The 15,709-nt window shown below is 44.3% G+C and overlaps 1 protein-coding gene across 1 annotated transcript in view; it reads left to right on the top strand.

Moving 5' to 3' along the window:
• Positions 1–15,709, top strand: part of UQCRC1 (ubiquinol-cytochrome c reductase core protein 1) — an 83,753-nt gene that overhangs the window by 17,688 nt on the left and 50,356 nt on the right. Inside the window, exons 2-4 of the mRNA XM_086939310.1 lie at positions 4,221–4,361; positions 13,086–13,172; positions 14,611–14,740. Coding sequence (XP_086795436.1) covers positions 4,221–4,361; positions 13,086–13,172; positions 14,611–14,740 — 358 coding nt within the window. The remainder of the gene's footprint in view (positions 1–4,220; positions 4,362–13,085; positions 13,173–14,610; positions 14,741–15,709) is intronic.

Raw genomic sequence — 15,709 nt, 5'->3', positions numbered from 1 at the left:
GACCCGTGTGAGTACCTACCGACCCAGGGGGGAGCGTCAGCTCTGCTGTTGGTGACGTCTACTTGCCCCTCTCTCTCACAAGGTACACAGTCTACTCCCCTCTCTCTGCGTCTCTTCTCTCCCTCTCTAGCTCTTCATCTCTCTTATTTTGCCTGTTTCCTGCTCGCTCGCTCTCGTGCTCCCTCTCTTTCGGTCTCTCACATTGTCTCGCTCCTGCTCTACATGTGTGTCTCTCTCTCTCTTACTCTCACCCCTTTCCATTCTGCTTTTTCTCCTTTCTCTTTAGCTCTTGTTCTTTTTTTCGTTCTCACTTTATCTCCCCTCTCACTTCATTGCTATTTCTCCTTCTTTCTTTTTCTTAATCTCTCTCCATCCCTTCCTCTCCCTCCCTAACTCTTTTCTTCCCTCCCTTCGTCTCCCCCTCTCTCCCTCCCTCCTTCCTCTCTCCCTCCCTGACTCTCTTTGTCCCTCCTACTCATCATCCCTCCCTCCTTTCCTCTCTCGCTCCCTTTCTTCCTCCCTCCCTCTCCCTCCCCTCCCTCCTTTCCTCCCTCCGTCCCTCTTTTCTTCCATTCCTCTCTCCAGTCCCCCTCTCTCAACACCTCCCTCCCTCTCCACCTCCCACCCCACCTCACTCCCTCACTACCTCTCTCCATCCCTCCCTCTCTCCGTCCGTCCCTCTCTCTACCACCCTTCGTCTCTCTACCTTCCTCCGTCCATCCCTCTCTCCCTCCCTGCCTTCCTCTCTCCCTCCCTCTCTGTCCCGCCCCCTCCCTCTCTGTCCCTCCCTCTCTCTCCCTCGCTGCCTCCCTCTCTCCCCCTCGCTGCCTTCCTCTCTCCCCCGTCCCTCCCTCTCTCCCCCGTCCCTCTCTCTCTCCCTCCCTCGTCTCTCTCCCTCCCTCCCTCTCTCCATCTCTCCCTCTACCTCCCCCCTTCCCTCTCTCCCTGCCTCTCTCCCCCCTGCCTCCCTTCCTCTCTTCCTCCCTCACACTCTCCGCACCCCCCTCTCTGTACCCCCTCTCTCCCTCTCGCTCTCCCTCTCTCCCTCCCTCTCTCTCCCCCTCTCCCCCTCTCTCCATCTCTCCCTCCGCCCCTCCCTCTCTCCCCTGCCCCCCTCCCTTCCTCTCTTCTTCCCTCACACTCTCCGTACCCCCTCTCTCCCTACCTCTCTTCCTCACTCTTTTGCTCTCATTCGCTTTCACCCTCTGTGTCTCGGAGACTCCCTCATGCTATCGGTCCATAAGCCTGAAGACTACTTAAGGAAGCCTGGGACCCACAATTCCCTGGAGCTCGAGGGGGATCAGTACCACTGAACCCCCTGAGATGTGAAACCGAACCCACTGCACCCTCTTATGTGTGAGCTGCTGCTATGTTACGATATTCTAAATACACCTCACTGTCTCCGAATATTACATATAAACACACATTTTGAATTTGGACGAGTGCCCCTGTGCACTGTCAGTGATCTGGCCAAAGAGGGCACGAACTACCTGAAACTGGATCATAAATCCAAGATGTTCCAAACATGGTCCCCAAAAATACGTTTGGCCCAGAGCCCCCAAAATCCTTAAAATGTCCCTGATGACAGCGCTGTAGTGATGGACTTCCATTCCTGGAACGTGCCAAACCTGGACCATAGGGCATCCCGACTGACCATACATCCTCCTCCCGGTGACGGGATCAAGTTCCTTCATAGCTCATCCTGCAAAGTGGTTCACTTCAAGGCGTTCAGGTGCGTTCATTGTGTCTGGTGGTTTTGAAAAGCGCCAGATTAGGAATATTGGGGTTTTAAGCGTTGTACAATACAGCGCCCCTACATTCAAATCACACAAGGTCAGGTAGGTGAAAGGAGAGATGAGACTTCATGCCCATTCAATCCACAGGGTTTATTCTAATACTGGCAGCGGGAGGAGCTTGTGTACCAATTACATAGATGCCGCCAAAAGGGAACAAGCATTTACAATGCAATGGTCTCGGCATTCTTAAAGTTAGAGCTATTGGCATTGCTCATGACATTATTTTTATTTATGCTTTTGTTTTTAAAACATAAATAAATGGCATTGTCATTTACAATGCCTATAGCAGGTCATAAGCCTCCTTTTGTTGGAGTCTCCTGGCTGTCAGCAGTCAGGAGCCTCACACCTGATGCAAATGGAGCGGAGGGCTCTGTGCGTGTGTTTGGGGAGCTCTTTGCGTGTGTGTGGGGGGCTCTTGTGTGTGGGGGGCTCTTGTGTGTGTGGGGGGCTCTTGTGTGTGTGGGGGGCTCTTGTGTGTGTGGGGGGCTCTTGTGTGTGTGGGGGGCTCTTGTGTGTGTGTGGGGGGCTCTTGTGTGTGTGTGGGGGGCTCTTGTGTGTGTGTGGGGGGCTCTTGTGTGTGTGTGGGGGGCTCTTGTGTGTGTGTGGGGGGCTCTTGTGTGTGTGTGGGGGGCTCTTGCGTGTGGGGGGCTCTTGCGTGTGTGTGGGGGGCTCTTGCGTGTGTGGGGGCTTTTGCGTGTGTGGGGGTCTATTGCATGTGTGGGGGTCTATTGCATGTGTGGGGGTCTATTGCATGTGTGGGGGTCTATTGCATGTGTGGGGGGCTCTTGCGTGTGTGTGGGGGGCTCTTGCGTGTGTGTGTGTGTGGGGGGGGCTCTTGCGTGTGTGTGTGTGGGGGGGGCTCTTGCGTGTGTGTGTGGGGGGGGCTCTTGTGTGGTGTGTGGGGGGGCTCTTGTGTGGTGTGTGTGTGGGCCTCGTGTGTGTGTGGGGGGCTCTTGTGTGTGTGTGGGGCTCTTGTGTGGGTGTGTGTGTGTGCAAATGCAATACGTCTCGCATTTGCGACAGAGTAAGCTATTGGCATTGTAAATGACAATGCCATATATTTATCTGTTTTCAAAACCAACACATAAATAAAAAGTTTGTCATTTACAATGCCAATAGCTCTAACTTTTCCGAAGGCGAAACCGTTGCATTGTAAATGCTTGTTTCAGAGTTCTAGAACAATACCAGAGCCAAGCCCATTGTCGGTGCTTCTTTTCTTGGTGTGCTTTCATCATCACATTTAATAAAAAGAAGAGAGAATCCTTATTGCTGTGGTCATACTTTTGAAGCGGCAAGTTTGAAGTTTGCTTTTGGCTGCAATCTTATTATAGCTATGCTTTTTCATTCCATGCATGTGTTGGTAATGGTTGCATTATGATGGTAGCGGTTTGCTTTTGTAAAGTAGGTGCAAAGCCCCTAAGAGCTTCACCAGGGTCTAAAACACTTTTATGACTGCTTTCAGGTTGGTTTCTTTTACAACAGAAAAGAAAATGTCCCTTTATCAAGAGTCCGCATAGACATTTTTTCAGAAAATTGAAATGCTTTCTATTGCAGCCATGTACCAGACACATGAAGACCAGAGACCTTCAAGCCGTAGGGATTGTAAAACCTCTTTAGTTTGGGATGATCAGTTGAGCAGCATAAGTGCTCTTGTACCTTCAGCAACTTGTTAGAGATCTTAAAGCAATATCAGGGAATTACAATACAGCATCAAGAAAAGCCGCATTTCTTTAAAAAAATAAGTTGCACTCAAATGTATGGGGGCATCAAAGTGACATACCTTCAACACTTATTTCTCAAAAGCTACCTGAGAGGAATTGTGTTCAGTACAGAAAATCTGTAAAGATGACTGTGGCTTATCTGAGAAACGCAGTGTGGCAGTAAATTAATTCAATTGAACTTGCCTGAGTTGCTACCGTAATTACTTGGGCGTATGCGAGCTTGAATTAGTATACCTTTTTGTATGAGTTGGACTGGGGGATGAATCAAATATGTGGTTATCAACTGTTACCATGTTTAATTTTTGGAATTTATGCAAAGTGAGTCAGGCTGGGCTGCAGCTGAATGCTGTGCCTTAATTGGAGGTTTTAAAAAGTGGGGTTTACACATCTGAAATACTTTACTTTTCACACTTCTGAATACTGAGCACTTATCTAACTAGCTGTGTTCAAGTAAAATGAAGTATTTACCCAGCATGTGGATAACACTGATCTACATTTTGATAGTTAATTGGTGTTTTATCCATTGCAGAATTTACTGTCTATGGTTGGGTGGAACTTGAGTCTCAAGTTCCACCCAACCAGCACCCTACCCCCCCATCGCTGCGTTTGCTTTGGGTGATCATCTGACTGCGCTCCATATGGAATTAGTTTGGTCGACTTGCTCTTGTAGGTTTATTCTGTTTCTTTTTTCTCTCTCAAATAGTCCTCGTTGTTTAGCTCGAAGAAGAACCAGAGTACTGCTTCCTATGCACAGACGATACAAAGTATTCCTGAGACTCAAGTGACAACGCTCGAGAATGGCCTGCGTGTTGCCTCTGAGGAGTCTGCTCACCCAACTTGCACAGTAAGTGGTATCTAACCGTGTGTGCTATTTGGATAGTTTAATTCTTAAAATAAAGTGTCAATCGTATAGCAAGAAATACCACGTTAGAGTGGTAAAACCGCTTTTACATTTTAGCTTTTATCTTAACAACTCACCTTTTATATCTACTTTGTTTTCAAACAACATTAAATGTTTCTTATATCTTTAATACTCCCTTTTGCCTTGGATTTCAGAGAAAAGAACCGACCAATTAAAATGTCTGCAAGTCCCATTTTGAGATGGTTGATAATTTGGATACAAATTGAGTTGAATGCACTTTTTAGGTCTTGTGCAGATTACCGCGCGAAAGAGCGGTCTCGCCAGAGTCCTATTGTCACTGGCTCAGCTTCCCAGGAGACAAGAGATGGCCACGCGCATGATCGGACCGCGCCGCACATCTCCTTTCTCCTGGGAAGCTCTAACACACACAGCCACACCTCCCCCTGCTTACGCATGCGCACACATACGAGTGCACATGCATGCACGCACACATACAGAGACACCCCCCCCCCCCCCCCCCCCCCACCCCCCCATATACACACGTGAGCCGGAGCTTGCCGGATTAGGAGGGCCGGGTCTACAGTCACGGTGGCACGCAGGATTAAGAAGTGCACATGTCCTAGTCTTGCGTGGCACTGACACACAGAGAGAGTGCATACTGTGCTACTGCGGTGTTGCCAAGTGCCGTGTGCTGTTTCCTTAAGTTTTAAGAAGGTTACCGACGACTAGTCACACAGACAGTACAGGTTGTGGTTGAGTCGAATCGATCATGCATGCTGTTTTGCTGTAAATTGTAAACACAAACACTTACTGTCGTGACGGTCGGTGACGTCACATGACTGACAGTGACACTGACTTCTCCGGAGTCCGATTCGATCGATTCTCAACTAAATTTAAATTATTTCCTCCTTCTCAGACTACTTTCGGCCGCGGATGAGGCCCAGTGGGTGGGACATAGCAGTAGTTGTTGTTGGGCTGGCCTGGCTTTGCTGGTCGTCTTCTGCGGGGGTTGGGGCTAGAGGTAGTGACTCCTGCGCAGAGTATGCAAATTAATGCGCGCGCATTTTCGCTGCACGCCCCAGCATACCCGCACCTCTCTGTCCTCACCAGGCAGCAGCCACCAAGTTTCCGCAACCAACGCACGCCCTTTGAAAATATTATAACGGGGGTATGTTACTGTTACATCGCAACTTTTAAATTGTAATGCTGTTACAACGCAGCTTTTACAACGCTGGTTCCATTACATCGGATGCTATTACAACGCAGGACATTACATAGCAGATGCTATTACAACGCATACCATTACATCGTAAGTATTGGTAAGTATATAATTTTATTTTATTTAATATTATTTAATTAATTTTATTAATATTAATTATAAATAAATGTATTTATGTTTTTTAATATTATAAATTAAATATATTAAGTAATTTTTTAAATAAGTATGAGTATAGGAGTATATGTTTTGGGGTACTGAGGTATATGTTTTGGGGTGTTTGGGTATTTTTAGGTTTTAGGGCTGGGTTTAGGTTTTGGGGTACAGGGGTATTTTTAGGTTTTAGGGCTGGGTTTAGGTTTTGGGGTACAGGGGTATTTTTAGGTTTTAGGGCTGGGTTTGGGTTTTGGGGTACAGGGGTATTTTTAGGTTTTAGGGCTGGGTTTGGGTTTTGGGGTACAGGGGTATTTTTAGGTTTTAGGGCTGGGTTTGGGTTTTGGGGTACAGGGGTATTTTCAGGTTTTAGGGCTGGTTTTGGGGTACAGGGGTATTTTTAGGTTTTAGGGCTGGGTTTGGGTTTTGGGGTACAGGGGTATTTTTAGGTTTCAGGGCTGGGTTTGGGTTTTGGGGTACAGGGGTATTTTTAGGTTTTAGGGCTGGGTTTGGGTTTTGGGGTACAGGTTTTTTTTAGGTTTTAGGGCTGGGTTTGGGTTTTGGGGTACAGGCGTATTTTTAGGTTTTAGGGCTGGGTTTGGGTTTTGGGGTACAGGGGTATTTTTAGGTTTATGGGCTGGGTTTGGGTTTTGGGGTCAGGGGTATTTTTAGGTTTATGGGCTGGGTTTGGGTTTTGGGGTACAGGGGTATTTTTAGGTTTTAGGGCTGGGTTTGGGTTTTGGGGTACAGGGGTATTTTTAGGTTTCAGGGCTGGGTTTGGGTTTTGGGGTACAGGGGTATTTTTAGGTTTATGGGCTGGGTTTGGGTTTTGGGGTACAGGGGTATTTTTAGGTTTCAGGGCTGGGTTTGGGTTTTGGGGTACAGGGGTATTTTTAGGGTTTATTTTTTTAAAGTACGACTTTAATTAAATTAAATTAATTAAATTTAATTAAATTTATTAAATCCTATTAATTACAATTTTAAGATTCATTCAATTATATTAATTAAATTAAATTAATTAAATTAAAATAATTACTATTATAAAATGTATTAAATGAAATTAATAAAATTATATTACATTAATTAAATTACATTAATTCCAATTTTAAATTAAATTAATCTTATTGAAATAAATTAATTACAATTTTAAAATTAATTTAATTATATTAGTTAAATGAATTAAATTAACTTAATTACATTTTTTTTAAGAAGTTATACTTACCTATACTTACGATGTAATGGTATGCGTTGTAATAGCATCTGCTATGTAATGTCCTGCGTGGTAATGGCATCCGATGTAATGGAACCTGCGTTGTAAAAGTTGCGATGTTACAGCCTGCGTTGTAAAATAACGCGTTGTAACATCATAGATCCATAACTGGAGGCGGGACTCGGGAGCGACGACACAGGTGAGGTTGGCTACAGTTACTGCTGCTGCGCTGCAGTACATTATAGCCCCTAGGTCTTTGGACTGCTCAGCAGGTAAGAGCGACCTGGGCAAGTGAGGCTGGCAGCAGCGCCTGGCAGCCGTGATGGTGATTACTGGTCAGGTCCGTTTAAAAAAAACAAAAAACATTATGATCTTGATTGGTGCGCCGGCGGCCAAATCATCATGGTTTCGTAACTTTCGTTTAAATAAATCGAGCTGCGCAGATGAGGCAGGGCCTGGTAAGCCGCAGGCGCAGGATTATTTTTTAAATTTTTGCTAAGGGCAGTGTTTATATATTTAGGTGTGCGTGCGTGTGCCCTCTTTGCCTTCGGGGGCGGTGCTACCCTTCATCTTCTGTGTTTGACCATTCACAAAGAACGTGAGGCAGATATTGCGTTACACTTTCCATTCTCGTGCCCGTGTTAATATGCTCCCGCATGACCTGCAGCACTGTCATGTGATGTGACTTGAGTCGTGAGGCCTGGTCTGGTTGTAAGATCACTGGCGTGGGAGGGGGCGGGGGAGAGGCAGCAGCTCCGCTCCATCCATACTGATTAGAATAGGATGTCCCGCTCCCGCTGAATTCGATGCAATTAATGCTGCAGCCTGCAATTGAAAATCAGACTAAAAAAACCTTCAGAATTGTGCAGGGAGAGCACGCTGGGCCATAAAGGTGGAACAAACTACAAATTATACTTGTATTCTGGTGAGACATCTGTTGCCAAGCAGGGCACAGACCACCAGCCTCTGCTTGTCCCCCTTAAACTGTTTTCTCAGAGTTCGCCGCGTGACAGTCAGCCTGCACAATCCCGAGAAAAATAAAAAAAAGCAGGGCATTTGGTATTCTGCACCAGCTAAGAATGGGACAGACACCTCAATTGCAGCTGCGGGGCACAGAGATCGGGAATGTTGGACACTCTATATAGCAATCAAGGCAGCAGAATTCTGGTCCATTGACGTGACACTTGCTGCTGAGAACTGTGTGTGACCTGCTGGCTCCACCTGAATTCTGGCAAGGCTGACTGTGAAACCTTAATCCTTGTATGGATGAACTAGGTACCTTTTGAGTGTGATAGTCCAAACACCTTCTCAGCAGTGCAAGCTAGAGTAGTAACACATGCTATATATTTTAAAAAGACATTTGAAAACAGCTAGAAACCTGAATGCATGAATAAAATGCATATGTAGCAACATGGCTTTGCAAACTGAATGAGAAAGATATATAACGCAGCTCTGTGGACTGAATGAAATACAGATGTGGTGCGGGACTTCAAATTAATTGGATGAAATTCGCTTTAGCTAGGCTTTGGAGTTCGAGTGAACAAATAAAACGCTTACAACGCAAACATCTGCTGACAGATGGAATGTTTAAATAATATTTTTGATCAGAATGAACAGCGTTCAATAGCTAGCTTAGTTTGTGCTACTTAAGTACATATAAATATATGAAATGCATATAGAGCAAAGCTCTGAAAAGTGAGTGAATAAATACAGTTCTTGTGTAGTATGGTTCTACAAACCGACCCAAATACTGTACAGCACGCAGGCACTGCATAGAGTGACTCAGTGAAGGCCAAGGGAATATGTATGTAGCATGTTCCTGCAAAATGAATAACTAGAATCCACCTAAAGAAAGTGTAATAAATTGGGATATTAATTAGGTGGGGCCTGGGGGCAGAGGGGGCGAGTACCCATCAACAGCTGGACAGGGTCCCTGTACGAGAGAGGTTGGGTTCCGACCATTATCTTGAGAGGGTTGCGAGAGAAAACAACTGATTTATACTGCATGCATCTGGCATCAGCAACAGGAGCAAAGGGCCTCCAACCGGGTCTGAGGGACATTTCTGGGAGGCGAAATTGGGTGAATATTACAAAGTGCACAGCATTAAGCACTGAACTTGGTTTAAGTACAACGGCTGACAAAAAAGCACACACTTACCCCAGTGTGTGTGTATATTTAAGAAATACGAGTTACAATGATTACTGTCTACAAATTCCATATGTATATTAATTAAGGATTATTTGTGAATGCCAGCATAAGACAAAATTTAAAAGCCACAAGCGCACAGATGATTGCTGGTGGCAGGACACAGAACAAAAGTGATTCTATTCATACTTGCTTGGAATTGGATGGTTGTTGCTTGTCCACCACTCCAAGCGATAATTCATTTGTTTGATTGGTGTTAGGTACCGTGACTATGTTGCTCTTTTGCAGTTGTGCCTGTACAGTTCGAGTTGTCATTGCTACGTGCCCGTCTCCAGTAGTCCTAACAATCAATACATGTGTATTTGTAAAGTGCACGTTCACTCCATGGGAAATTTCGTTGCCGAATAACAGGTGTCTATTGTTAAGCAACTCAGTGGAACTCATTGTATCGACCTTGGAAGGATGACGGACACCGTTGACCCGCCAGGTTCTGAACCTATGGCCATGAGGTCAAACACAGGTTTGTGGAGTGGATACATTAGTCCCCTCCACCTCTAGACACTGTATATGAATAGCTGTATTTCTTGCCTCCTCTGAGGATCCGTTTCCAGGTGTACTCTTCTATTCCTTGCTCGCTCTTGTGTTGACACGGTATTGGTCGTTTGCGCTGCCTCTATCTGGTGGTGGGATTGTGGTGGCAATGTTGCCCTTAGTCCCTGTGTCGTGTTTTGATGGAATGGTCATACGTTATATAACATGGTGATTTGTGTTTTTTTCGACTTTGGGGATAGAACAGCAGTGATTTGCAGTTTAAAGTCTGTGTCACCTCCGGTGACAGATTGACACCCCTTCCTTTTCCGATAGTCAGATGTTTGTGCACAGCACAGGTGGCGTTACCTGCCTTTTGTGGAGATAGAATGAGTGACGGGCGTGTAGTCTGTTCGCCCTCTTGTGGTGAAACAATAACAGCATCCTCTGTTGGTAGAACAGCATTTCCCTGTGTGGACCGGCTTAGAAGGGTAGTTTATTATTTTCTAGAGTTCGACATGCTTGCTATGAAATGAAAAATTGCATTTGTATAGCGCATAACCGCCCTGGGGCCTCGCAGCGCTATTATTTGTAACCCTCAGCTGTGGAGGAGGTGACAGTTAGTTCCTTATGTAGAGATACTAACTGGTGTGTATTGACTGAATTGCGTCGTAAATACTTTACAAGACAAACTTTTATTTTTGTATTAGATTATTTAAATGCACTTTTTTAGGTAGCCTTTTAACCACTTAAAGGGACATTTCTGAGACAGTGAAACGAAGTAAACATGCAGCTGAGGCAGTAAAGTCTTTACATTGAGAAACTTCGCTGCATTTATCCAGCCAGGTTGCCCCCAGTAAAAAGAAGGAAGCACTGTTGTGACATTTGACAGCCATTTCCTTTTTCGTGCGCTATAGATTAAGGAACACCGGCCTCTCCACATATTTTTATTATGTTGAGTTCATTTTGATTTTTGTGTCTGTGCACCGCATAAGACCCACTTAGCTGTGAGCTTTAATTCTGATTTTGTCTGAGAAAATGTAATTTTCCTGTGCTTTTCTTCACAAACGTTATGTCCTGCCTTTCCATTTTGATATGTTTCCTTCAAGTGGCAAGACAAAATCAATGAACGATCTACATAACTCTTATATCTGTGCTGACCGCCAGTCTTTAGGAGAAGATTATTAAAGACGTCATACAATGTCTCATAGGATATATAGAAAGTTAGTGGAGAAATGTGGCTCCGAAGGTATGATCATTTTAAGAGGCCTTTCACTCTGCATAAGACCCTAAAGGAGAAACGTTCTACACCTTAGCACTTTCTAAAACCTCATTTATTCACATGACAGATGAAAAAAACGTTCGCGCAAGAACGTGAATCATGACATTTCTACCTTTACTGATGGCTGTTGGTTTGGCTTGTAAGAAGCTCCGGTGCCCCAGTTGTTTACTGATGAAGCATTCATCAGAGTGATGTTTGCCCTTGAAGAAGTGGACCCACTTGCTCAGCGTTAAAACACCACATTCGAGGTTTCCCCATCAAGGGGTGTTCCATCAAGAAGATGTATATCTTTGAGACCTGTTGAGGAGATCATTCAATGTCATTTTGGGGGCTTAATGGCATCGAAACAAATGTACAACTTGCTAAGAGAAATGCAGCTGTGTGTACACCCCTGTGAGTTTGTGCTTGGAACACTCGGATGATAAATTAATGTTAACGATGGCAGCTTGATCATCATTAACGTGGTGAATGAATGAATAATTGAGAGAGATTTCATAGCAGGTATTGTATCAAACCAGTACTGAGCATCTAAGCTGTTCAACTCACCTTGATATTCTTTTGGCCTACATTAAAAGACTCATCTTTGTTAATCAAAAGGAATATCACAATATTGATGCTCTATCCCAGGAGACTGGTAGTCCTTAAAACTAAGTACCGTCAAAGCAAGCCCAAGCTGCCTGGCACATGCATAACAGCTGAGCACTGTGCAACAGACGCTCACAAACACCCCCAAATAAACACACACACACTGTAAGATAGACATGTGCTTTTTAAAAAAATGAGCGCCCAAGGTGTCACACATAGATTCCCACTCATTGTCACTAGAAGCTGCCTCAAACATAGAAAATTGTGCACTCCATAAAACAGATCGTCCTGAGCCGTGTGTGGAGGGTTCACAGACCCGGCAGTTACATTTTCACCCAACCTTTGTCTAACTCTATATTACTGCCAGCTTTGCTTAGCATAAGCAACAGCTAACCATTCACAAACAATGTTTATATACCAATTGCAAATTAAAGAAAAAAAATTAATGCAAAGCATTGTCATTTACAATGCCAGTAACTCAAACTTTAATGCTGCGAGACCTATTGCATTGCAAATGCTTGTTTTCTGTTCTTTTGTCTGCTTCGATTTGTATATCCGGTGAACCTGAAATGAAGTGATTCTGGGCATATCACGTTATATCCCCATGCCTAAAAAAGATAAAAAATAAAATATGTCTATATAAAGCGCTCTGATACCAGTTATCTTCGGATCTAGTTCACGCTATTATAAAACTCTGGGAAGGGGGGGGGGAGTGGATATACCGTAGTTTTCAATAAATGTTCTCTTTTTTTAGTGTGTAGTTGCGACAGGCACTTTGATCTGGAAAATCGTTGGTCTTTAAAACTAAGGGGCTGATTAGGATGGAGGATTTTCCGCATCCTCCGGGCCGGCGGAAGCCACCGCCGGCCTGGAGGATGCGGAAAACCCTCTGCGGACTCGCCAAGACCCACCGCCACATTAGGATGGCTGGTGGGTCCTGGTTTCCGTCCGCAGCTTTTCCGCAGCGGCTGGCTTACAGCCACGGCAGAAAAGCACTAAAATGGTGACTGTGTCTCTCAGACACCGTCAGCCAGATTAGGATGTGCTCGGAAACATGCCTTTCCGCGGCAGCTTTTCCGCCGTGGAAAAGCATGTGTAACTTCACTGCGGGGGCCCGTTGCGTGCCCCTAGGTGAAGGGGAGGGGTGGGGGTTAGCTATGGTACCCCCCCAGCATTTGTATGCAGTAAGCGGCAGGCACCGCGCGGTGCCTGCCACTTACTACATACAATAGCAATGCGTGCATTTTTAACATTGCTGCGGGTGCAGCTTGAAGCCGCACCCGCCGCAATGTTAAAAATAGAGGATGTGACCGCCAGGGTGGCGGTCACATCCTAATTGCACAGGAGGGAACTCCGCAGCCCATGCGGGTTCCCTCCTACCCAGGGGTCCGTCCGTGATCCTAATGACCCCCTAAATATTTGTAAAGGACCGGACTGACATCTGATGATTTTTAAAAATACTGGAACCCTCTTTTAAGGTACACCTCGCATGAAGTATCCAGAAACATTCCTAGTGTTAGTAGAAGCCATAATACTCTTACTTGAAAGTTTTCAGTTTCTTCGCATTTGATTTCTTTTGCCTTTAGGTGGGGGTTTGGATTGGAGCTGGCAGTCGATATGAGAATGAAAAAAACAACGGTGCTGGTTATTTCCTCGAACACCTTGCATTTAAGGTATTCATGTTATTTCTTGATCATGCCTTAATGTTCATTTGTTGGACAACTGTAAATGCATAGAAGTTATTGAACGCTTGCACTGCTTATTCCTGCTTCAGCCTTCAGTTGTTGACCATTACTTCGGAGAGGTTGGTGATGGAGACTGAGGAAAATAATAGTGTACACTGAATTTTTGCTCCTTTGGAAGAAGGCCATCATGTTGTGTGCACATGCAGTGTGAGAATAATTTTGGAAGAATACAAAATAACAGTTGTTCAGTATAGGTTTTTCATTTGTGCCGCAGTTCTACAGTACTTGACAACCAATATTGGTAGCAAACTGGCATCAACAAAGCACGGCACATAGGTGTGCTGAAACAACCACTAGACAAAAACCGATATAAGCCATTAGAAGCACAAAGAAGGTAAAGGGATGGTAAGTTTCTACCATCTTGCTATAACCATCAATACAGGCAAGTGTATTAAATACATGACCGTAAAATGTATACTCCTACAATGCTACCCTATCTAAATGTACCTAAGTGTACCTAGCGGGTATGTAGGTGTTAAGCCAAGAATTCTTATAGGATAAAGTCAACCCCATTACCTGGAGTGAAAGACTGTGGGACCCGTCTTGGTCTCGAATTGGACACCCCGCAAGGGATGTTCAGACTACTGCGAGCTGGAGTATCTGTATTCAGGAACCTCAGCGTCTTGCGTCGGTGTGTTTGCATGGAAGTCGTGATCTTGTCTCGCTATCTCATCAAGATGTGATGTTTATATACCCAAAGGTATCCCCAGGGGTTCTTCCTTTCTGTGCTAAGGTCAGACTTAAAATGATGTCGAATGAACCTTGTACATAGCTATTATGCAGGAGATGGTGGTCCTGTTAAGTTTCCAAGGATCTTCATGCATAATGTATGACACTATTGTTCAGGGAAACCCCAACGTTCCGTAGGCTGTACTGAAACTAGGTAAAGGGTCAGTCCTAGAAGCCCGTTATGTATGTAGTGTAGGGACGAATATAGGTGAAAGGTTGTGATGTTACCCAAGCCTATATTGGGGTACCTATATGGAATATATCATGCTGGTTTAAAATGAGTGCAATATGTCACCACTTAAGGTTCTCAGCCTTTTGCCTCTTTTCATATTAGATTTTTTTGCCAATTTAGAAGAGAATTTGTTGTCTCTAGGTCTGTTTATATTAGGCAGCAGGACAAGGCAGACAACCCATTTGCATTCGTATTGCGAGAACTTATGTATGTCCTTTGAGGGAATTATTTGCAGTCCTATTAAAATCTTTGTGCATCATCTAGTGAGTTTGCGGTCTAGAAAGATTGTGTTTTTTACCATTAAAATATCTAAGTTGTGGAATGATGGGGAGTGGCATATTTTGACCACATCAAAATACTAAATTGTCCTGTTTTGATACATCGCTAATATTTCTTTCTTTTCAGGGAACCAAGAAACGTCCCCAGGCAGCTTTGGAGCAAGAGGTAGAGAGCATTGGTGCACACCTCAATTCTTACACCTCCCGTGAGCAAACTGCAATTTATATTAAAGCTCTATCCAAAGACCTGCCAAAAGGTATGTGTATCAACACTGAGGTGGTGATCAATTTACTAGTGAATTCCTGCATTACTGGTTTGTTTACTATTCTGATTGTAGGGAAGGCTCAATCTGCCAAAGTTGACACAGTAGTGTCTCCAGAAGAGTGGCTAACCCATTTTGACGCTATTTTTAATGAGACACATCAACGCACTATAATTAAGGAGAACTCCACCATTGTTTTACACAATATTAAAATAGAAAGTATAAGCCAAGAGGAGATTAGAACAGCCCTCATGAATAGTGCTAGTGGTAAAGCAGCAGGCCCGGACGGGGTCCCCATCGATGTTAATAAATTTAATATGGATTTTTGGGTGCCCATCTTGCGCACAGGGCTGGGCTCTTGCGCCTCTTTTATTTTCACATTCTATAAATGGTATTGACTCCTTATTACAGAATCTAAGGGTAGACGCTCCAAAGTTCAGCAAGCGGGTCACACCATTATTGTATGGCAATGATGCTGTCCTAATTTCAAGGACCGCAAACGGCCTACAAATACTGATGGATAATTTTACTAATTTTATGACAGAAAAGTATTCTTAAATTAATTTGACAAAACTCTAGTTATGTCAAGCGGGAAAAAGAACATCCAGACCAAATCACATTATATTAACGGCATACTAATAGAGCGAACATTTTCTTTTTCATATTTGGGGATTCTTTTTAACAGCAAAGGCACATGGAACACACACATAAATTTATGTAAATGGAAATTTGTGAAATCAGTGGCTATCTTCAGATTCTCCCAAAAAAATGGTAAAAAACCATTATGGGAGATTCTAAAGTTATATGGGGCAAAGGGTATTACCGGGAGCTGTTACAGGGGAGCCCTATGGGGCTTGGCAGATATAGCACTGTTACAAACCCTGGAAAATAACTTTTTAAGAAGATTGTTAGCTGTACCGACCTCCACGTCTTCTAACATTTACATAGGGAAACTTGAGCACC

The sequence above is a fragment of the Lissotriton vulgaris genome, chromosome 9 (genome assembly GCF_964263255.1).
Source record: "Lissotriton vulgaris chromosome 9, aLisVul1.2, whole genome shotgun sequence".
Taxonomy (NCBI): Eukaryota; Metazoa; Chordata; class Amphibia; order Caudata; family Salamandridae; genus Lissotriton; species Lissotriton vulgaris.
Note: the sequence above shows the minus strand (reverse complement) of the source record. Positions and strands in the feature narration are given on the sequence as shown.